This window comes from Pleurodeles waltl, chromosome 6 (genome assembly GCF_031143425.1).
Source record: "Pleurodeles waltl isolate 20211129_DDA chromosome 6, aPleWal1.hap1.20221129, whole genome shotgun sequence".
NCBI lineage: Eukaryota > Metazoa > Chordata > Amphibia > Caudata > Salamandridae > Pleurodeles > Pleurodeles waltl.
In genome coordinates, this window is record NC_090445.1 from 674,990,153 (window position 1) to 675,013,931 (window position 23,779).

General features: G+C 45.0%; 1 protein-coding gene across 1 annotated transcript in view; it reads left to right on the plus strand.

Moving 5' to 3' along the window:
* LOC138301662 (olfactory receptor 6M1-like) overlaps nt 1–23,779 on the plus strand; it is a 95,723-nt gene that overhangs the window by 12,122 nt on the left and 59,822 nt on the right. The window contains exons 4-5 of the mRNA XM_069242177.1: nt 19,547–19,709; nt 21,868–21,970. Coding sequence (XP_069098278.1) covers nt 19,547–19,709; nt 21,868–21,970 — 266 coding nt within the window. The remainder of the gene's footprint in view (nt 1–19,546; nt 19,710–21,867; nt 21,971–23,779) is intronic.

Consider the following 23,779-nt stretch of genomic DNA (forward strand, 5'->3'; position numbering starts at 1 on the left):
AGCAGTGGTCAAATCACCCACTTGAGAGACTGTGGCCTTGCATTCCCCAGGACCAAGCAGTGGGCAAACTACCACTAGAGAGACTGGGCATTTTGCCCCCTCCAGGACCAGTGGTGTTGTACTATCTTCTGGCTGAGGTGCCCCCCCATTCCCCGTCCCCCTGAGGTGCCTGTCTATTTTCAACCTGATGCCCCTGCAGTGTTCTGTCCGTGTTGTTGCAGGAGTGAGGTGGGGCCTTGGCCTAGGTGTTGTGGCCCTCTGGCCCATGGACATTGAGGACTGGGCAGTGTCCCTAAATTTGTAAATATGTATATACGTTTTGATTTTGATGCACTTATTTATAGTATTTTATCGTATTACACTGCCTTTCTTCAAATCATTTGGTCCTTGTAGATATGTTATGTTGCTGCTTCTGGTTGTGCATATGGTGTTGAGGGTGGAGGTGTGTGTGTTGCGTGTGTGTGTTACTCTCTTTTTCCTCCCCCCTCCCTTGTGTGCTAGGCGGAAGTACTCATCGTGGTCGTCTTCACCGGCGTTGGTGTTCATAATGAAGCAGAAGGAAAACTTGCAACTCGGGCTCCATGGCGTTGTGGTTGTTCCCTGAGTCTCCACAGGTGAGTCCTTTGACTTCTGAGATCTGTTTCCGCCAGGCTTTTGATGTTGTTGGTACTGCCCTGGAAAAGGTGGCGGATAAGCCGTCATAATAGAGTGGGCGGTACATTGTCTTCCGCCTGGCTGTTGGCAGTTACCGGCGTGGTGCTTTTTGATTCCGCCCTGGCGTTCAGTGTGTTAAAGTGGCTGTCTGTCTGAGCGGTTTCCGCCGTGGTTATGATTCAATTTTTGTTACCGCCGGATGGTTGGCGGTATTACTGCCCCTTTATCACCGACCGCCAGAGTTGTAATGAGGGCCATAATTACGTGGAGGATCATTGTTAAATATACAAGTAGATTATAGCAGAGTATCTTGCATATTCTATTTTCAGGATACCTAGGAGTCGACCCTGACTCAATTTAATACCTCAAACAGACCACATGCTATGCAATGGGAGACTAAATTCATACTTCAGACTGACCACATGTTAATTGCCATTTGAAAAAGCAACGACTGGAGGGGTCGAGTTTGTCGGCACGAAATAACAAAGATCACAGATTTTCATACAAGACTGTATTACATAAATTAGATTGTGCAACTCTTTGGGCCTATGAATCATTATACATTTGTTCACAGAATCGTCAGCAAGTTGAGAACGTCATATCTGTTACTCACTCAATTTATTGTGATGTTGCGATGAGCTGCCACAGATTTAGAGGGATGGCGAACATGCACTTTCCAAAGAAATACAGCGTTCAGCATAAGCTAAAAATTACAGGCCCACGGATTGCAACAAAGAGAATTTTGGGTCTCATTACGAGTTTGGCGGTCGGACTGCCTAAAAAGACTGCCAATCAAAAACGGAAGACAGCCAGTGGCGCGGATGACTGGAACTAGGTGGTCCATCCTCCAGCACCAACAGCACAGAAACCAACCACCAAGCTTATAACAGCACACATCCGCGGTGGCGGACACCATGGTGGTAATACACAACAGCACATTGGATTAATTAGAAAATAACACAGCTGACACACATTGCCATACTGGACACACCTGCAAAGGATAGATACTATAAAACACACCACAATCCCTTGAATTTACACTCCAAGCACAGAAGTCAGAGCACCTTATTTTGTCGACTGCATAGATTAGGCACCCCTTCGTTCACCATCCCATTGAACACCCTGCACACAATTTTGTCCATTCACACCATATTGCACTTCCCCTGTATAGTAAGTCACTGTTACCCTTTTTTTGTACCACCATGTCACATTCCAAAAATGTCAGTTATTCTGAAGATGGGTTAAGAGTCATGGTGGATGAAATCATAAGAGAAGAGCCACAATTGTTTGGAGCACAGGTCCAGCACACTCCTCTCAGTAGGAAAATGGAAACATGGGAAAGGATAGTCGACAGAGTGAATGCTATAGGCACCACCCTGCCCAAAAGGAAGGACATCAGGAATAGGTGGAACAACCCCAAGGGCAAGGTCTGTTCCCTGGCCTCGAGGCACCAGCTGCAGGCCAAGAAGACTGCCAGTGGCCGTCCCAGTCGCTCATTACATCTCTTTCTATAGGAGGAGAAGCTCTTGGCCATCCTGCATTTTGAGGGCTTGACAGGAATATCTGGGGGAGTGGATCTGTTAAGTCACAATACTAAAAATGTCACCGAAATGTAAAGTCATGTATGCTCATAGTTCACCTTTTGCCTCATTTGCTGTTACTCAACTCACCAGCCCAGTGTTCACTTGTCCAAAGGCCTCTATTTGGCAACTCCTAATTGAAGTGTACTCAGCTGAGGAGATACACTTTGTATTGTATAGAATGTGTAGTACAGGGACGGACATGACTCCAACTCCCAGCAGGCACTGCTTAATTACTCCAAACACCAGACCAGTGGTCACTTATGACATTTATCAAGTGTATGAAGTTGAGGGAGTGACGACTGCTAAGGCCAGGAGGATATGTTTCTGTAGCTCCAAACACCCCAAACACCAGTGCAGTGTTCTGTTCACATGCCTAAATACCCCTGTGTTTTAACTCTCAGTTGAAGTTTACTCACCTGGGAGGATAACATTTGTATGGTGGTGAGAAGTAGAGAGAGTGACTGAAATGCAAAACCCAATAGGCCCTGTGTCTCCAGCTCCAAATGCAAAACCAGTGTTCACCTGCACAAATCCTTCTATTTGTGAAATCTACTGACATGGGAGGATACAGTTTGTCAAGTGTCAAGTGTGTGTAGTATGAAGAGTGACATGACTGCAACTCCCAGGATGGACTGTTTCAGTAATTCCAAACACCAAACCAGCGGTCACTTGTTCAAATACCCTTGCTTGCTAACTTTCAATTGAAGTTCACTCACCTGGGAGTGAGCAAGATACAGGTCATGCTCAACTCCGAAATGTGTATGGCTACCTAGCTCCACCTTGACCTGCTAACCCAAGATGAAACTATTGAGGACAGGAAGGGCTGATTACCCAGTGTGCAAAACTATGATCCCAAAGACCTTAAGATGCATAACCAGAATGGTATTGACAGCAGACACATTCACACCTCAATTATCACATAATGACTCCAGTCACATATACAACAAACTCCGGGGTCTGACAGAATCATATTCAACTAGGCCTCAAAATGGGCAAATCCATATCTTGCCTAGCCACTGTTTTGCCTGCATTGGTAGCAAGATGGCATTCTCAGGCAGTCCCCCAAGGGCTAATGATCTGCACATTTCAGCAGCTGCTTTATTTAAATGCAATTGGCATGCTTCACAAATGTTAGTTCAATACTACCAATCCCATTGGTACTTGCCACCATAGGATTAACTGCAAATCAACTTTGTATAAGGTCTATGCTTAATGTAATACTAAATTGTTAGAGGTAGATGTCACAATACAAACAGTAACATTGTATTTTTCACATCAACAGGTTGAGCTGTCACTGGGTTCACAGAGGTCACAGAACAGACTGCCACTACCCCCCTGGATGAAGCCCTCAGTGAAGATAACACTCCTGGATATAGAGGATGGTTCTGGCCCATCTGGGAAACCTGGTGAGACACCAACAGTGAGTCTCACTGTGACCACATTAACACCTCCCAGCCCAGTTGCCTCAACATCACAGGCAAACATTCACCCCAGTCCTGGCTCCTGAGTTGCAGTGCAACACTTCAGACAATAAGGGTACAGGAACCAGTGGGAGAGGGCAGCCTGTGGTAAGGACACAGGCCCGTGGGGGTAGGGCTAGTGGGAGGGATGCTGTGAGGCCACTGCAGCTGATCCTGCCCTGGACACCATCAGCCACATCTTCGGGCTCTATCAGGAGTCCCAAGGCTTGATGGGCCAGGTCTTGACTGAACTCCAGGTAATCAAGCAGCTACAGAGGGACATGCACAGGGACATGCAAGAACAGTGGGAGGCTGTAGGAAAGTACCATCTTGCCTGGCATGTTACCCCCATTTTTACTTATATGTATGTTTTTTTTGCCTGTGTCAATGGGATCCTGCTAGCCAGGACCCCAGTGCTCATAAAGTGTGCCCTGTATGTGTTCCCTGTGTGGTGCCTAACTGTATCACTGAGGCTTTGCTAACCAGGACCTCAGTGTTTATGCTCTCTCTGATTTAAAGTTGTCACTGCAGGCTAGTGTTAGGGTTTGTACACAGCAAAGAGCATGTCCCCTCTCACTGCACTAGTGGGTTCTGTAATAGCTCCCTTTTAAACTTACTATTGAAAGCCTTTCTTGTTATCTCACCTCCCCCCCCCCCCAGGCTTCTGTGTATGTTGTTTAATGTGCTGTTTTGTTTACACATTGGGCCTTGCTTTTACCAAGGCTTCTTTAAAACACTCCTCCCTAGGCCATGTGTTAATCCAACTCATTTGCATAATAAGTGAAACTCTGCACACCTTTCAAGAACATGTGCAGCACGTGAGGACCACACCCAGCTCTTCAAACCACACCCAGCTCTGCACACCTTCCAAGAACATGTGCAGCATGTGAGGACCACACCCAGCCCTTCAAACCACACCCAGCCCTGTCTATAAAAGGCATCCCCCGAGCCTCACCCAGTGCTTGTGCTCGTCTACCTCCCGCTTACCTGAGAACAGATCCCTCGGCGCTGGCACTCCTGCTCTTTACAGACTTTCATTGACTTCAATGGGCGCAGCTTCTGGCTCTTCCTTCTTCCGGTTTCCAGTTCCTCCTTGCTTCAGCCTCTCTCCTATGAGTAACCTGCAAAAGAGAAAGAAGACAAGGTTAGACTGATCAGTATCTCTTGCCAGCAACAAGTAAGTGCAAAACTTTTTATTACCTGAAAGAACTTTGACAACAATTTCTAGATTCGTGTATAGACAATTTGAAACGAAATACCTTCCACGAACATTGTGATTCAAACTCTTTGTTACAAGAATATTTTGCAGAACTTTGTGAAGCAAACATTGTTTTTTCTCATGGAACTTTTAAGAATCGAACAGTGGAAACCATTAACAGCAAGGCAAACAGTAAATCAAGGACTTGCACAAATTACATGCTGTATTTTGATGTAAAAGTACAGTATTTGTTTTATAAAAGATTCTGGAAATATGGGAAAAGTGAGTCTGCTATTGGGAATTTAGGCTTTAGTTATATTATGATGAATGTTTGATATTGGTAATTCTGATAACGGTATTTGTTTAATGTTTTAGAAGCTTTACAGTAATAGAAAACACATCCCAGAGCAGTAACACATTCCAAACCTGGAAACTAGAGACCAGGATCCAAGAGGTACTTTTAGAAGAGAATTTCTAATAAATAAAGGGATAGTCAGGAACCCATTTAGGAATAGGTTGCACTTATCTGTTCTTTGTTTATGTTTCATTAGGCACCAGTTTCTACAGAAGTCAGATAGGGCCGCAGATTTGTGCAGCACTTCAACAGTGGAAACGCAAGAACGGTGTTGTCTCTCTTTTTTATTTTATCCACTTCCCCCCTTCCCTTGAGCTTCTGTTCTTAGTGCACTGTTTTAAAAACTAGTGTGCTGTAACAAGCAGTTTCAGGGTGGGGTCGGATTGTCTTCAACCTCCATCAGAACTGAACAAGAACTCAGGTGAGCTGGGCTTTGACAGAAGCACAAGCCTTAAAAATTTCAGTTCTGGTGGACGATGAATACCGGGGAAGAAATAGAGGGCATTGACGTCACGGATATGGCGCAGGCCCTAAATGAGGACTTGACTCATAATGAATCAGTGTCTGGCATCTTGCAACATATGCAAGAGGAAATAGAGAGATTAAAGATGGAGAATACCTCTTTAAAACAGGATTTAAGCAGGTATAAATTTAGTGGATCTCAGTGGAACACAGCTTCTACGCCTTTGTTTAAAACCTCCTCAGAGACAGGGGCGCCATCAAAACATACAACTTTGCCTTCCCCAGTTGAGGTTACTGTTAATGTTCCTAATGTTGTGCCCTTAGCAGCACCTGAACGTTTTCATGGAGATAGTAACAAATTCATTGTTTTTATCAATCAATGTCAATTACACTTCATTTGTAAGCCACAACAGTTCCCTACTGATGATACGAAAGTGGCATTCGTCTTGTCTTATTTGGGTGGCACAGCAGCCAATTGGTCAATTCCTTTCGTGGATAGAGATGATCCCATCCTCCATAATTGGAATCAATTTAAACGTACCATGACCAGCCTTTTTGCAAAACACACTTTCATGCAGGCAAGTGATAATGAGCTTTTAAATCTTAAACAAGGTAACAAGGATTTATTGACCTATCTCACTAGTTTTAATCGTTTACTCACCGAGACACAGTGGCCAGAAGAAAAGCGTGTCTCCCTTTTTTATAAAGGTTTGAGAGACGAGTTAAAAGATGCGCTGGCTCATATCGTTGATTTGCCAAAAGACTATTCGGACTTTGTAGATTTAGTTGTGAAATTAGAACATAGACTAGGAGAAAGAAAGGGAGATAAATACAAACTGGAATCACGGTTAACTTTTATTAGACACGAGAAGAAAGACACAGATAATAAACTCCCTGAACCAGAGCCTATGCAAATAGGGACACTCAGAGGTCCACTCACATCAGAGGAAAAAGAAAGAAGGAGAACATTTCAATTATGTTTATATTGTGGCAGGGCAGGTCACTTTGCCAGAGAATGTCCAGTAAAGCCTAAAACTCCACGAAAGGGTGTTGTTTCCTTCACCTCCTCAACTGAATCGGGAAACGATTAAGCTCGACAAGGGGAGAGGTTACTTGTTCGAGAAAACATCTTAATCAAACCTCTAATGCTGCAGCCTTCAGGGTACCGCACATACCTAGACATTTCATAATTCAGGTCGTTTTAATTGTTACTACCCAAGTGAGGCATTCTCTCCCTGTCCTACTGGACTCAGGCGCGACAGGAAATTTTGTGGATAATAAGTTAGCTGAAATCTTAGGACTTCCTATGTGCCTAAAGCCTTGTCCAGAAGCAGTATGTGCAGTGGATGGGTCAGAATTGACCTCTGGATTAATCACAAAACAAACAAGTCCACTTGTTATGGTCTGTCAGAACGGGCACACAGAGGTGATTAGCTTTGATCTGATAGATACTCCTAATTTTGGTTTGATTCTCGGGGTACCCTGGTTAACAACTCATAACCCAAAAATTGATTGGGTGAATAGAACTGTTACTTTGGATTACTCTTTCTGTAGAACCAATTGCTATCAAGAAGCAGGTACAGAACAGAGCACAGTATTACACTGTGCTAGTGTTACACAAGATGAACCAAGTCTCCCTCCTGAATATTCTGACTTTAAAGACGTCTTTGATCCAGTAAAGGCTAGTGTGCTGCCCCCACATCGGTCTTATGACTGCCGTATAGATCTTATCCCAGGGGCCCCTTTACCTAATAACAGAGTATATGCTTTGACTGACGAAGAAACCAAATACTTAAGAACCTACCTAGATGACCTACTACAGTCTGGGTTCATCCGTCATTCCACATCTCCGGTGTCATCTCCACTCTTTTTTATCCCGAAGCCGGATAAATCCCTGCGCGCGTGTATCGATTATAGAGGACTAAATAAGGCTACAATAAAGAATAAATATCCTCTTCCTCTAATACCTGTGTTGTTGGATCAATTAAGACATTCTACTGTATACACTAAACTAGATCTGCGGGGAGCTTACCACCTGGTCCAAGTAAAAGAGGGGGATGAGTGGAAGACAGCTTTCAAGACAAAGTTTGGTTTATTTGAGTACACAGTAATGCCCTTTGGGTTATGTAATGCCCCTGCGGCCTTTCAGTTCTTTATAAATGAGGTCCTACACAAATTCCTGGACGTTTGTGTCATAGTATACATAGACGACATCCTCATTTACTCTAAGAACTCAGAAGAACATACCCAACATGTTCGTGCAGTATTATCAAAGTTAAAAGAAAATCATCTTTTTGCTAAGTTAGAAAAGTGTACTTTTAATGTCAACAAGGTGGACTTTTTAGGATACTGCCTGTCACCTCAAGGAATAACTATGGATGTAAAGAAAATCAGTGCTATTGCTGATTGGCCAGAACCATCCTCTGTAAAAGATATTCAGAAATTTCTGGGTTTCGCCAATTTTTATAGGAGGTTTATTGCACATTTTGCAGACATTGCGGCCCCAATAACTACCTTGTTGCGGAAAGGGCAACGATTTATTTGGACTGATGAGGCGGCACACGCCTTTCAACTCCTAAAACAAAAGTTCACTTCAGCCCCAATTCTGAAACATCCTGATCCTGACTTGCCCTTTTTTGTTGAAGCGGATGCTTCACAAGTAGCTTTAGGAGGAGTTCTCTCTCAACGAGATGCAGTAGATGGCCAGTTACATCCTATAGCCTTCTATTCCAAAAAGTTATTGCCAGCTGAACAAAATTACACTGTGGCTGAAAGGGAACTACTAGCTATCAAAGTAGCCTTTTCAGAATGGAGGCACCATTTAATGGAAGCCAAGTACCCAGTTACAATCTTTTCTGACCATAAGAACCTACAGTTTTTTGGATCACTTAAAGCACTAACACCACGTCAGATGCGCTGGTTAATTTTTTTTAGCACATTTGACTTTGTTATAACCTATAGACCAGGTGCACAACAAATTCAATCTGATGTGTTATCTAGATACGGACATACCTCAGACATGAAACAAGATAAAATAGGAGAACCCATTATTCCTCCCCAAAAGTTGTTGGCACCAGTACAACAGAAGGATTTCATCACAGATCTATATAATGCACACATGCAAATAGCACCTCAGGATTGGTTAAAGGATTCCCATAACACAATACAACGAGGTTTATTGTATCACGACAACATGCTGTTAGTGCCCACCTCTGAATTACAAACACAGGTGATAATTTGGCATCACGCCTCACCGTTGGCAGGTCATCCTGGTTGGGTAAAAACCCTGGAAAATGTGCAAAAACACTTTTGGTGGGACACTATAAGAAAGGACATTAAGCAATTTGTCACTACCTGTCCAATTTGTGCAAGACATAAATCTTCTCATAAGGCTCCTGACGGCTTGTTAATACCAATGCCAACACCCAAACAACCTTGGCACACTGTGAGCGTAGACTTTATTGTAGGTTTACCACCTGTAAAATCCTTCACAACAGTGTTGGTTATAGTGGATTTTTGATCTAAAATGGCACATTTTGTACCATTACGGAAATTACCCACGGCGGCAGAATTTGCAGATATTTTTATAAGGGAAATTGTGCGTTTACATGGTTTGCCAAGCAAAGTGGTGTCAGACCGAGGGAACCAGTTCAACTCCAGATTTTGGAAAAAATTATGTGAAAAACTGAAAATAGATGTGGCCTTATCCACTGCTTTCCACCCAGAGACAGATGGACAGACTGAACGACTGAACCAAACCTTACTTCAAACGCTACGTTGTTTATTGGCTGATTATTCTAGTGAATGGTTGGAAGCTCTCCCTGTAGCAGAGTTTGTTTATAATAATACTGAGCATTCAGCTCTACTTTGCTCACCATTCTATTTCTTGCAGGGGTATCATCCATGAGCTATACCCATTTTGTTAGAAGATTCCCTGTTGCCTACAGTAACGGATAGACTAACGAGGTTAGGTGACATACAAGACAAAGCCAGGAAACATTTATTAAAGTACAAGGAAAGCATGAAAAGACAAGCAGACAAACACAGGTCTGAGGCCCCAATGTATAAAATTGGTGACAAGGTATGGCTCTCCACAAAGAACCTAAACATAGAGGGATCCCGAAAGCTGCAACCACGTTTCATTGGACCCTTTAGTATAACTGCCATAGTAAACCCGGTAACAGTAAAATTAGATTTACCAAAAGAATATCCAGTACATACTACATTCCATGTGTCCTTGCTTAAGCCGTACAACTCAAAAACCCGACCTGAACCACCACCTCCACCCATACCAATTAAGGGAAATCTGGAATATGAAGTGAAAAGCATAAAAGACTCAAAAAGAATTAGTGGACGTCTGTTTTATTTAGTAGAATGGAAAGGATATGATGAATCTGAGAATTCATGGGAACCAGCATCATATGTACATGCCCCACAGCTGATTAGACGGTTTTATTTAAAAAATCCAGGAAAACCCTGTCCTGTAGGAGGGCCTTTGAGGGGGGCAACTGTTAGGGTTTGTACACAGCAAAGAGCATGTCCCCTCTCACTGCACTAGTGGGTTCTGTAATAGCTCCCTTTTAAACTTACTATTGAAAGCCTTTCTTGTTATCTCATCTCCCCCCCCCCCCAGGCTTCTGTGTATGTTGTTTAATGTGCTGTTTTGTTTACACATTGGGCCTTGCTTTTACCAAGGCTTCTTTAAAACACTCCTCCCTAGGCCATGTGTTAATCCAACTCATTTGCATAATAACTGAAACTCTGCACACCTTTCAAGAACATGTGCAGCATGTGAGGACCACACCCAGCTCTTCAAACCACACCCAGCTCTGCACACCTTCCAAGAACATGTGCAGCATGTGAGGACCACACCCAGCCCTTCAAACCACACCCAGCCCTGTCAATAAAAGGCATCCCCCGAGCCTCACCCAGTGCTTGTGCTCGTCTACCTCCCGCTTACCTGAGAACAGATCCCTCGGCCCTGGCACTCCTGCTCTTTACAGACTTTCATTGACTTTAATGGGCGCAGCTTCTGGCTCTTCCTTCTTCCGGTTTCCAGTTCCTCCTTGCTTCAGCCTCTCTCCTATGAGTAACCTGCAAAAGAGAAAGAAGACAAGGTTAGACTGATCAGTATCTCTTGCCAGCAACAAGTAAGTGCAAAACTTTTTATTACCTGAAAGAACTTTGACAACAATTTCTGGATTCGTGTATAGACAATTTGAAACGAAATACCTTCCACGAACATTGTGATTCAAACTCTTTGTTACAAGAATATTTTGCATAACTTTGTGAAGCAAACATTGTTTTTTCTCATGGAACTTCTAAGAATCGAACAGTGGAAACCATTAACAGCAAGGCAAACAGTAAATCAAGGACTTGCACAAATTACATGCTGTATTTTGATGTAAAAGTACAGTATTTGTTTTATAAAAGATTCTGGAAATATGGGAAAAGTGAGTCTGCTATTGGGAATTTAGGCTTTAGTTATATTATGATGAATGTTTGATATTGGTAATTCTGATAACGGTATTTGTTTAATGTTTTAGAAGCTTTATAGTAATAGAAAGCACATCCCAGAGCAGTAACACATTCCAAACCTGGAAACTAGAGACCAGGATCCAAGAGGTACTTTTAGAAGAGAATTTCTAATAAATAAAGGGATAGTCAGGAACCCATTTAGGAATAGGTTGCACTTATCTGTTCTTTGTTTATGTTTCATTAGGCACCAGTTTCTACAGAAGTCAGAAAGGGCCGCAGATTTGTGCAGCACTTCAACTGTGGAAACGCAAGAACGGTGTTGTCTCTCTTTTTTATTTTATCCACTTCCCCCCTTCCCTTGAGCTTCTGTTCTTAGTGCACTGTTTTAAAAACTAGTGTGCTGTAACAAGCAGTTTCAGGGTGGGGTCGGATTGTCTTCAACCTCCATCAGAACTGAACAAGAACTCAGGTGAGCTGGGCTTTGACGGCTAGTGACTAATTTTACCAATTCTCATTGGCACACTGGAACACCCTTACAATTCCCTAGTATATGGTACCCAGGTTATTGGGGTTCCAGGAGATCCCTATGGGCTACAGCATTTTTTTTGCCACCCATAGGGAGCTCAGACAATTCTTACACAGGACTGCCACTGCAGCCTGAGTGAAATAACGTCCACGTTATTTCACAGCCATTACACTGCACTTAAGTAACTTATAAGTCACCTATATGTCTAACCCTTACTTAGTGAAGGTTAGGTGCAAAGTTACTTAGTGTGAGGGCGCCCTGGCACTAGCCAAGGTGCCCCCACATTGTTCAGGGCAATTTCCCCGGACTTTGTGAGTGCGGGGACACCATTACACGCGTGAACTACATATAGGTCAATACCTATATGTAGCTTCACAAAGGTAACTCCGAACATGGCCATGTAACATGTCTAGGATCATGGAATTGTCACCCCAATACCATTCTGGTTTTGGGGTGACAATTCCATGCATCCCCGGGGCTCCAGCATAGAGCCCGGGTACTGTCAAACTAACTCTCTGGGGTTTTCTCTGCAGCTACCGCTGCTGCTAACCCTCAGACAGGTTTCTGCCCCGCTGGGGCCTGGGCAGCCCAGTCCCAGGAAGGCAGAACAAAGGATTTCCTCTGAGAGAGGGTGTTACACCCTCTCCCTTTGGAAATAGGTGTTAAGGGCCTGAGAGGAGTAGCCTCTCCTGGCTTCTGGAAATGCTTTGAAGGGCACAGATGATGCCCTCCTTGCCTAAGCCAGTCTACTCCGGTTCAGGGATCCCCCCCAGCCCTGCTCTGGCACGAAACTGGACAAAGGAAAGGGGAGTGACCTCTCCCCTGACTAGCACCTCCCCAGGGGAGGTGCCCAGAGCTCCTCCAGTGTGTCCCAGACCTCTGCCATCTTGCATGCAGAGGTGTGAGGGTACAATGGAGACCTCTGAGTGGCCAGTGCCAGCAGGTGATGTCATAGACCCCTCCTGATAGGTGCTTACCTCTCTCTGTAGCCAACCCTCGTCTGAGGGCTATTTAGGGTCTCTCCTGTGGGTTTCTCATCAGATAACGAATGCAAGAGCTCACCAGAGTTCCTCTGCACTACTCTCTTTGACTTCTGCCAAGGATCAACCGCTGACTGCTCCAGGATGCCTGCAAAACCGCAACAAAGTAGCAAGAAGACTACCAGCAACATTATAGTGCCTCATCCTGCTGGCTTTCTCAACTGTTTCCTGGTGGTGCATGCTCTGAGGGCTGTCTGCCTTCACCCTGCACTGGAAGCCAAGAAGAAATCTCCCGTGGGTTGACTGAATCTTCCTCCTGCTAACACAGGCACCAAACTTCTGCATCATTAGTCCTCTGGGTCCCCTCTCATTTTGATGAGCGTGGTCCTTGGAACACAGGAGTTGAAACCAAGTGTCCCCGACAGTCCAGTGGCCCTTCTGTCCAAATTTGGTGGAGGTAAGTCCTTGCCTTCCCATGCCAGACAGTAATCCTGTGTACTGCGTGAACTGCAGCTGGCTTCTGTGCACTTTTGCAAGACTTCCTTTGTGCACAGCATAGCCCAGGTCCCCAGCACTCTGTCCTGCATTACCCAACTCGCTGAGTTGGACTCCGACTTCGTGGGACCCTCTTTTGTTGTGCTGAGACGACCGTTGTGGTCAGATCTTTTGAATGCCTGTTCAGGTGCTGCTGCAGGTGTTGCCTGCTTCTGCGTTGACTCTCTCTGTTGCTGAGCGTCCCCTCTGTCTCCTCCTCCAAGGGGCGACCTCCTGGTCGTTCCTGGGCCCTGGCAGCACCCAAAATCCTCAACCGCGACTCTTGCAGCTAGCAAGGCTTGTTTGTGGTCTTTCAGCGTGGAAACAACTCTGCATCCTCCAGCATGCCGTGGGACATGTTCTGACCAAAGGAGAAGTTCCTGTCACCTTCCGTTGTTGCAGAATCTTCGGCTTCTTCCACCCAGAAGCAGCCCTTTTGCACCTTCATCTGGGGTTTAGTGGGCTCCTGCCCCCCCCGGACACTTGTGTGACTCTTGGACTTGGTCCCCTTCCTTTGCATCACGACTTTACTGTCTTTCCGGGATAGTAGGGTAACTTTACTCCTACTTTTCAGGGTCTTGGGGTGGGGTACCTTGGACACCCTTAGTGTTTTTTTACACTCCCAGCTACCCTCTACACACTACACCAGGCCTGGCGTCCATTCGTGGTTCGCATTCCACTTTTGGAGTAGATGGTTTGTGTTGCCCCTAGGCCTATTGTCTCCTATTGCATTCTATTGTGTTATACAGTGTTTGCACTACTTTTCTGACTGTTTACTTACCTGATTTTGGTTTGTGTGTATATTTTGTGTATTTTACTTACATCCTAAGGGAGTATATCCTCTGAGATACTTTTAGCATATTGTCACTAAAATAAAGTACCTTTATTTCTAGTAACTCTGAGTATTGTATTTCTTATGATATAGTGATACATGATATAAGTGGTATAGTAGGAGCTTTGCATGTCTCCTGGTTCGGCCTAAGCTGCTCTTTTATAGCTACTTCTATCAGCCTAAGCTGCTAGAACACTACTAATCTACTAATAAGGGATAACAGGACCTGGCACAAGGTGTAAGTACCAAAAGGTACCCACTATAAGCCAGGACAGCCTCCTACAGAGGCCCACAACAACAACCTAACAGTGGTGATGAGGGATATTCACACCACCTTGAGCAGAGCATTTCAAAACCAAGCTTCCCCTTCCTTTGGCTCATCAACACCAGGCACATCTACCTCAGTGCCAGCCACTGGAAGGAAGGCCCTGCCAGTGGAAGAACACATCCCAGACAACCCTGCCTTTATAGCAGCAGACTCTCCCACCTCGCAAGTGGGGACATCCAGGTAAAAGTCCAGGATGTGCAGATGGCAAGACACCCACCACTGCACGCAAGTGACCCCTTCCTAAAGCAACTCCTTTGTGTGCCACATATTCACTTGGTTGACTGGTACTCAAATACCTACCAATTCCAATTGGTCTTTGGACTCCCAATGGTGTGGCATCTACTCCATTGATTTAATTCACCATGACTGACACCTTCACTTTATTTTTTCTTCTTTTCTGTCAAAATCTTATTTTTCTACATCAGCATTGAAATAAATTCAAACATCACAAACACATTGACTGCTTGCTTCATTTCCACATTTTGCTATGTAGAGATGTAAGACCATGTGTGCCATATGATGAAGACAGAACTAATTTGGGCAAGGAGGGATATATTACAGGTACACAGTGTCCTGTTCAGGATTACAACTATTACATACAAACACATATGCACAAGTGTCTGGTCACAACAAACATTTTATTTTAGTGTACAGCACATAGGCTGTCCATATGTCTGGACTTTTTTAATCAAGATTGTGTGACTGATACTGAATCAAAGTACATATTCCAAGATACGGCCCCCAGACCACGGAAGGAAGGGATTTGTCAAACATGGTCCTGTAGAATAGGCTAACATTAAAGTGGTTGATTTCAGCAGCTGGAACTGTATCATATACCACATCAAAGTTCCAACATCACATAATCCAAGATACAGACAGATGGCAGTACAACAATTCCTAATCACAGGCTTATCTTAAACGAATGACCATGCATCTGGTGGTATGACACAGACATATGTCAGTGATGTGGGACAGGCACTGTGGCCTGCAATGATGAAACACATCATCAGGTACAGACAGACCATACAAGAAGAGTGTTTAGCCAATGTGAAGGGTACATGACTTGGTTGCAATCTATAACTACATATGTCATGCCTAAATGATGACACACATGTTGCAATCTGAACTTCTGACCTTTCACCCAAACACTGTGCAAGCTGCCTTGGCACAGGTCTCATACACCCCAAATCTGTGACCTACATTACCTGGAACAATCCATGTCCACTTCGTATGTCAGAACAGCATCAGATACCTGCCAATGTCACAACTCTGAAATGACCACATGAGAATGTCATGTTATATTGAAGGTACCTGCACAAATTCAAAAGAAGGAGTATAGTCTTGAAAACATTCCTACTACACAAATGACATAGGAAGCAAATGGAAAAGTAATTTAATTGCTAGGAAATGGACACAAACAAAGCAACATCATCAAGGTGGAGCTATGTCAATGGGTTAGTCTTCAAGAAACCTTTGGCTGAATATTGCAGAGTATCGGCTCCCTAGTTGTTAAAACACTCAACTCCACAAATTCTCACAAATACAGTTCATTGTACAATCACAGTCAGTACATCACATGGCATACCTACACTCATAAGAAGTAGCTGTTGATGAGATCTTCTTGCAACACAGCTGTTTCCTCTTCACTACTGTCATCCCCACTTGGCATTTTAGGATTCTCACCTAGTGGCACTTCAGGCTTCCCCTCCTCCGGGATGTACGGGATATTCCTCCACAGGGCAATGTTGCGGAGTATTCAGCATGCCACAGTGATCTGGCACAACTTTCCAGGTGAGTACAGGAGGTCTCCACCAGTCCTCTCCAGACATCTAAATCTGACCTTCAGGAGCCAAAACCATGCTCCATTACCAGCTGGGTTCTTACATGGGCCTTATTAATGCAGACTTCCCCTGGTGTAGTTGGATTCCATAGTGGTGTCAACAACCAAGGGCGGTTTGGATATGCAGCATCCTGTAAAGGAATGGGACATATGTGCAACAATGAGTCACTCACTTCATGATTGTAGAACCTGACATTGCACACACACATTCAGGACAGATGTGACTTACCAACCAGCCAGGTGCTCTCTGGGTACAGTTGTGACATCAGCTAGGGTATTGTGCTGTTCTGCATTATGAAGGAATCATGGACTGAACCGGGATAATGGTCACAGACATGTGAAATGTAGAGATCCGCCAGACAACCTGCACGTAGATGGAATGGAATAATCTTGTTTATTAGCCTGTGGTTTAACCAAGTCAACGGGTGTGCCATCAATGGCCCCCACCACATGTGGGATGCGTGCAAATCCATAAAAGTTAGCCTTCACATGGCTAAATCCTCACATGGGGGAAACCGGATATAGCTGTTAAGGTGTTTCAACATTGCTGAGAGGACATCCTTCAACACCAGACTGAACATAGGTTGGGACATACCAGCAGTTAGGGCCATTGTATGTTGGAAGGACCCTGTGTCTAGGAAGTGAAATACTGACACAACCTGTACAATGGGTGGTATGCTGGCTGGAAAACTAATAGCTGGCATTAGATCTGTCTCCAACTGATGACATAAGTCCACTATTGTTTGCCTATCCAGGCAGTGATAGGTTATGTGCCATGGTCTGAAGGTCTGGCAGTATACAGCAGACAGGAGGTTCTCACATCCTCCCTCTCCGTGGGTACCTATGTATGACAAAAATGAATTTTAACATTAGTCAGTATGTCCACAGCAACATACATGATGCATGTCAATGATATTATGAGACAAAGCATTTATGAAAGGATAGACCTGGCACCAAGTACACAGCTGCACATGACACAAGGGTCACAAGTTATCCCCATGGTTTTCAACACGTGTCCACAGGATGGATTTGGACCAAAATCAAAAATGTGCAACACGTTTGCCCCTCAAAATGTGACTGTATATCCCGACCACCAAAATGACCTTCTACAATGGTGGATTGTGCCCCACTGTTAAGTGTCATCTGTACCCTGTAATATACTACAGTGTGGTTGAGTAGTAGGACCTACATGGCAAGAAAGGATAAGTATGTTTGTGAGGTCAAAAACACTTTTTTGTAGGTGTGACACATTTTAAAATGCCTACTACAGCCTTTGAGGCCGCAAAAATGGCAGATGCCTGACCTACTCCACTTTACATTAGGAACCACCTGTGACCACCGGCGGAAGATGTCATAGCAGTAGGCGGTTGCAACTGCGGTGGACACAGCCATAAGCTAACACTGCTGCCAGTGGCGGTTGCAGGCTCATGGCTATGTCCGGCAGCAGTGATGATCATGTACGAGGTGGACTTGTCCGCCATGTTCTGCGGATTCACTCACTTGAGTCCTGACACTCCTGCCAGCAACACCTCCACGACCCGAGGTGCTGTGTGCTGCCTCTGGGAGCAATCATGCCACGTCTAGCAGGCAATAGGGCCCCCTATTTCTCTTGAGAGGAACTGGAGAGGCTTGTAACTGAGGTCCTAAACTTGTGTGGACAGCTCTATGGCTCACCAGAGGAGCAGGTAAGTACCTCATGTGCAACATTTTTCTCTGTACTTTACCATCCTATTCCTCCTTACAGGCTGGGATGTGCCCCTGTGTGTCAGTTAGACTTCTTGTGTTGCTGTTGTTGCAGTCTGTGTGGCATCAATGGGATGGACATTGTGTAGGTATTGGCAGCTAGTGCCATATGTTAAGTTCAGTCACATTGTGTTGTGTGAGGTTTTTGAGGTCCTAGATCATTCTTGTGTTGGATGCACATAACTAGGTAAGGAGACAATGCGGCCATCCAATGACATTTCTTACCTCATGATTGTTTAAAATGTCAGATGACATATATGTGCATGCCAACCAGAGCTGAGTATGCATGTTGTACGAGTCATTTGAGGATCATGTGAGCAATGTGTATAGTGCCACATATCTTTCAAACCACATCTGGCCTTACTAAACCACTGTGTGGAAGGCATATCCTGACTCACTCTGGCCTTCAGGTTGCCACACACACCACATGCCAAATTGCTGTTGGCCACATGATGTACTGCCATGCATGGAAGTAATGGGAATGGAGTGCCATGTAAATTCTGTGTGCTCACCCTGCAGAGACCAGGGCCTGTCAAATGTATCTCACAGTCTGGGACCCAGTCTAGGCTGTGGGAGTGTCACTGTAGCTATGCAACTGTGGCCCTGTGCCCGCTCCCTGTACCCCAGCAGATCCTGTCATGTGGCCAGTATGATGCTCTAATGGCAGAATCTGCCCTGAATGCCTCAGTCTATTGACTAGATTAGGAACGGCTACAGAGGTAAATCATTAATCTAGTCCATATGTGCATTATACATCACTATTAATGTGTGTCTTAGACTCATGACAGGTCCCTTACTCCCACAGCTGTGTTATCACCTTCACACAGGTCATATTTACCCTGCACAGGTTTATTGCATAACTGACAGTCCCAAAATGCAGACAGTGTGTTAATCCTTGTGAGGCCATGATATGTGACTCAGTAGCTTGGTCCCATAGCAGAAACTGTACAATGCATGCTTTTGGTCGTTGGATGACATCTCTGTAGGACAGATGCATATGTACAACAGAGTGTTCTGTGGTACAGGTACATACCACGTAACCTACCCCTGATGTGGCATGAGTCTGCATTTGTTATTCCACAAGTCTGCACATGGAGAAGGAAGACACTTTCTGTATCCACCATGCCAGCCCCTTGATTGTTACTCATGTGTAATGTTGAAGTTTGTACTCTGGCAGTTGCCTGTAGGGAATATATGCAGAGTCTCAAGTTCCCAGGGTGTGAATGTGTTGGTTTGTTCATGCCTAAGGAGTTTACCCTTCTTTAGCCACATAGGTGTGTAGTGTTTCATTGTAGCTCACATCACAGTGCAGGTTGCAGGAGCATGGGCCAACTGATGTCAGGAACCTTTCTTAACCATTGTAGGCCAGAGCAGAGTAGTGGATTAGGCCACAGATGCTAATACATATGTCTGTAGTCAGGTCCATGTACTCATTGGCTTATGTGTGTCACACTTGTGGAATGTTAACAAATAGAACTGTTCTAGCTTGGTGTTTCTGAAATGAATGTGACTCAATCATTTGTGAAAAAACTTGTGATTGTAATCTCTTAAATTGTCTTTTGCATCCACGCAGGTCAACGCCCATCAGAAAAAGGAATTATGGAGAGCCATCGCCAACAAGGTGCGGACCCTTGAGGTCCAAAGCCTGCGGATCGCCCACTGTCAGAAGAGGTGGGAGGATCTGAGACACTGGGCCCGGAAGATTGCAGAGGCCCAGCTGGGAATGTTCTCTGAATGTAGGCGGGGGCCCATCGGACCATGACCTCCCTAATGGCTTGCATGCAGACGGTGGCCTACCCAGACCTTGATATGCATTTGAGGACAGCATAGTAGCCACAGGGGGTGAGTACAGGGCTTATTTCTGCCCGTCACATTCGCAAGTGAATGTGTTCAGTTCTGACATCTCCCCCTAACAATTACAGATAAGCCATGTGTAAGATAGTACATGAGTGATTGTTTGTGTAGACATGTCATGTGTTTTATACTGATGTGCCTTGCCTATTGGTCCAGGGACCAAGAACACAACTATGTACAATCCACAAACATTATGCTCTCCAGGGGCAACATATGGCTGTATACAGCGATCAATCAAGTACTGTTTGCTGTTGTAGTGGGTATAAATTGCATGCAACAGACTACTACTCCTCAGTGTTACAGGCCAAAGGTAAGGAAGTGATGGATCACTGTCCTCAGCCATGTGTCTGGTTAAATGAGTATGTTGGCATCTGCCATCCAGGGTCTAGTTGTCTTCAGCGTGTGACGGGTGCTGGTGCCTTACTACTGTCTGTAATGTGAAGACAGCCATCGTACATGTGACCGAGCCTATATTGTACTTTGGATGCCGTTACCAATAAATACTTTGCCTTGGTAAGTGGGGAATGTCCATTAACATGATTCATGTGCCATCACTGGTGCCAACATTCCTTGTGCCTACATGTGAGCATGTGTTCTTTTCTCTTGAAAAAAAATAATTGTAGTAATTGCGTAATACAGTTGAATTATAGAGTTCTTTATTAGCAAGAAATCTTCTCCTACAGCAATGGTAACTTCCAGCTTCCAGCTCCACCAACAGCTTCCTCCAGAATCCCCCATCACATTCTTCATTACATCATAAAGAATGTTCCCACAGTTCTTCACTTAAAAGCACATCTCTACACATTTGTAAGCTGCTGTTTCATGCATGGTCTATCTGTGTTGACGGGATGCTGTTTGTATTCCCTTACATAGATGTGCACAGCAATCTGTGAATGGAATAAGATATTTACAATTGGGATACAACTCATTTTGTGCCACAGGCGGGAGTGTGTCACCATTGATCATCGTTTGACACATACCCTCAAGCATCATAGCACGTCATTTGGCATGTACAACATCAGTTGCAATGAGGGACATGACAGGTAGGCCTAGAGTTTTAGTCTTAGTGTGCATTTCTATACCATTGATGTAGAATCATGTAGCACATGTGAAACGGGGAAGGTTTTTAACCTGACTGTTGGCATGCATCACAGAGTGACTTACAGTTATGTTGTGATCACAAGTTTTGGGGTACAAGCATTCATCTACAGACATGTGGGTTTGCATGGCCAAAATGGAGACACTGATGTAGCTTTCAATTGGGCAACGTGTTGAGGGCTTTCAACAAGTACTTGCAAATCTCTGGTTCTCTTCATTATCCAAGGGACTAGTGGCTTCTATTGATGCACTCAGAGTATGTAATTGTATGGGGCATTAGTGGTGATTTACCTGAGGCTTCCTGATTCATTGTGTTGTGGAGTTTAGAGACAAAACTCCCTGACATATTGCACATGATGTCAACAGTGTTCATTTCAATGCTAAACGTATGGCCTATCTGAGCAACATTAGTATTACCTCCATGACTCCACTGGGACAAATATGACTTGGTGAGGTGTGCATTGTGGAACTGCTTTTAGTGTGACATGATGATTCCTATAAAGCCTTCTTCAGGCTGTTGTACTGTTCTTAGCAACATGGCAGGATTTTGAAGCATCATTTCTTATTGTTGGGCCAGTATGCATATGACAAAAGGATGTGTGCATGTCCTTGTGTCGGATCTGTGGGAATGAACTCGGCATTGGTCTACTATTGTGTGACAACAGGTAACTAAGTTATGCCCCATGGAGTAAAGCATTAAGAGAGGGGAGGTCTCCTATTTGTGATTGCACAACTTTAGCCATGCAATTGTATTGTGTGAGATCCTAAGATTCCTGTGGCCAACTGTGGACAATTGGCATGTGTATATGGTATGGCATATGTATGGGCCACTTAGGTGGAGTTTGTTGCTGGGGCCTACTTGACATCACAGTAATGTTTGCCAATCAGAGCTGTTGTTCAAGTGTGATGATGGTCATGCTTTGACCCTTTTTCACTTTGCAGCATCTGCCCAGGGAAGCAAAGGAGACAAAGCACAGCTGAGTGGTAAAGCATCTGGCCACATGACCTCAGGTCAAGACACCACCAACACAGAGGGGCCCAGTGGGTAAGGGGAGTGCCATGGGAAGACCGGATCAGCCTCCTCTTCATCATTGGATTCTTCCTCCTGTGGCCACTCCCTTGTGGTGGCACACCCATCAGGGAGTATCCCTGTACCATCTTTGTCCGCCTCCCCCAGTTCATCACAACTCTCCCTGCTGCTCCCTCCCAGTTGGCTGTTCCTGCTCACCCAAGAGGGTGGGTGTCTTCTTTGCTGCAGGCACCTCCTCCCCAGCCCCAGTTACTCCTGCTGCCCTCAGTGAGGAGACTATTGACCTTCTAAAGAATATCTCCGTATGTCAAACAGCGATTGTGAATGCCATCCAGGGATTGGCAACCCAACTTCAGCAGACAAATGCATTCCTGGAAGGCATTCATGTTGCAATGTATGGCCTACAGAGATCTTTTCAGGCTCTGGCCTCGACACTGAAGTCACCCCCCACCTTCCATCCCCCTCCAGCTCCCTCTTCTCAAGCCAAGTCCTCCATTCCCCTACCTACCCCAAGAACACAGACCGATCCGCATACACCCACCTCAACAATGTGCTGAAATAGGTATGTGTGCTGCACAAGAGCAGCACACATAGCTACAGGCACCACAAAACATACCATCACACAAGCAAACAGAAACCCACACATACATCAGTCACCATTTCCCCAGACCCCCACACCACCCCCACTGTACCACACACAACATCAAGCATAACCCAAGGCACCATCACAGCAGTCAGTGACACATCCAGCATATCCACAGACACCCCCCCAACAGCCATACACACATCCACCACTCCCACATCATCCAGCACCTCCACCTCCCAAGCCCCCAAGACATGCAAATGCCCACACTCACACATGCAACAGTCACCAACCAAACACAAGCATACATCCCACATTTATACACTCAAAACATCCACACCAACACAGCAGCCATCTACTCCCTCAACCTCCAAAACCCCACCCTTTCTGCTGACCGTTCCCCTGTTCCTAAGTCTGATTTTTTGTTTAGGCTTGCCCCTTCCTCAGTTCGCTCCACCCTCCGTTCCACACCCTAGAGGTCCAGACCAACCTCCCAGCCCATCCCTTCCACCTCAAAGTCCTCCCCTGTCACACCTGCCCCCTGCAAGCACTGATATCCCTCCCTCAAGAAGAAGCCTACCCTCCAAAGAAGCAGTCCACGCATCCCAAATCTGACCCCCCTTCCCCCAGATGGATCACTGAAATGCCTTCCTGCCCACTGGATGACCATTCCGACAAAGGTTCCCTAGCATTAAAGGAGTCAAGTGAGGCACAATGAAGTGCCTGGACAATAACATGTGAACTGGCTAATGACCTTGGACTATTGAAATTTGGTTTAAAATAAACCCAAACAGTTGGGTCTACATTTGTCCTGCAATTTCTTTTCTACCTTTATGTTGTTCCTGAGAAACTTGTGTTGTCTGACTACAGTTGTGTGTGTTTCAGCCTGCTTGTTCACCCATTTGCTGTTGTTCACAATATCTGACTTTGTGGGCAGTGCTGGTGTCTCCCAAGACAAAGGTATCTGTTGATTGCATGAACATGGTCGAACATGGGTATTAATGCAATTGTGGTGTCATAGCATTGTGTTCTGTTTGTTATGGTAAGTATTTCATCTTGTTTCAACCTCAGAATTTGTCCGGCGGAAACACTGTCTCTAACCGCCTATTTGTGCTGCCTCGTGACTGCGCCGGTCTGTGCTGCCTAGCAGTACTGGTGAGCCTGCAACGGTCTTTGCTCCATAGGTCCGCATGACTCGTAATGCGGTGGTCCGACCGCCAACACGACGGAGGTTGGACGGC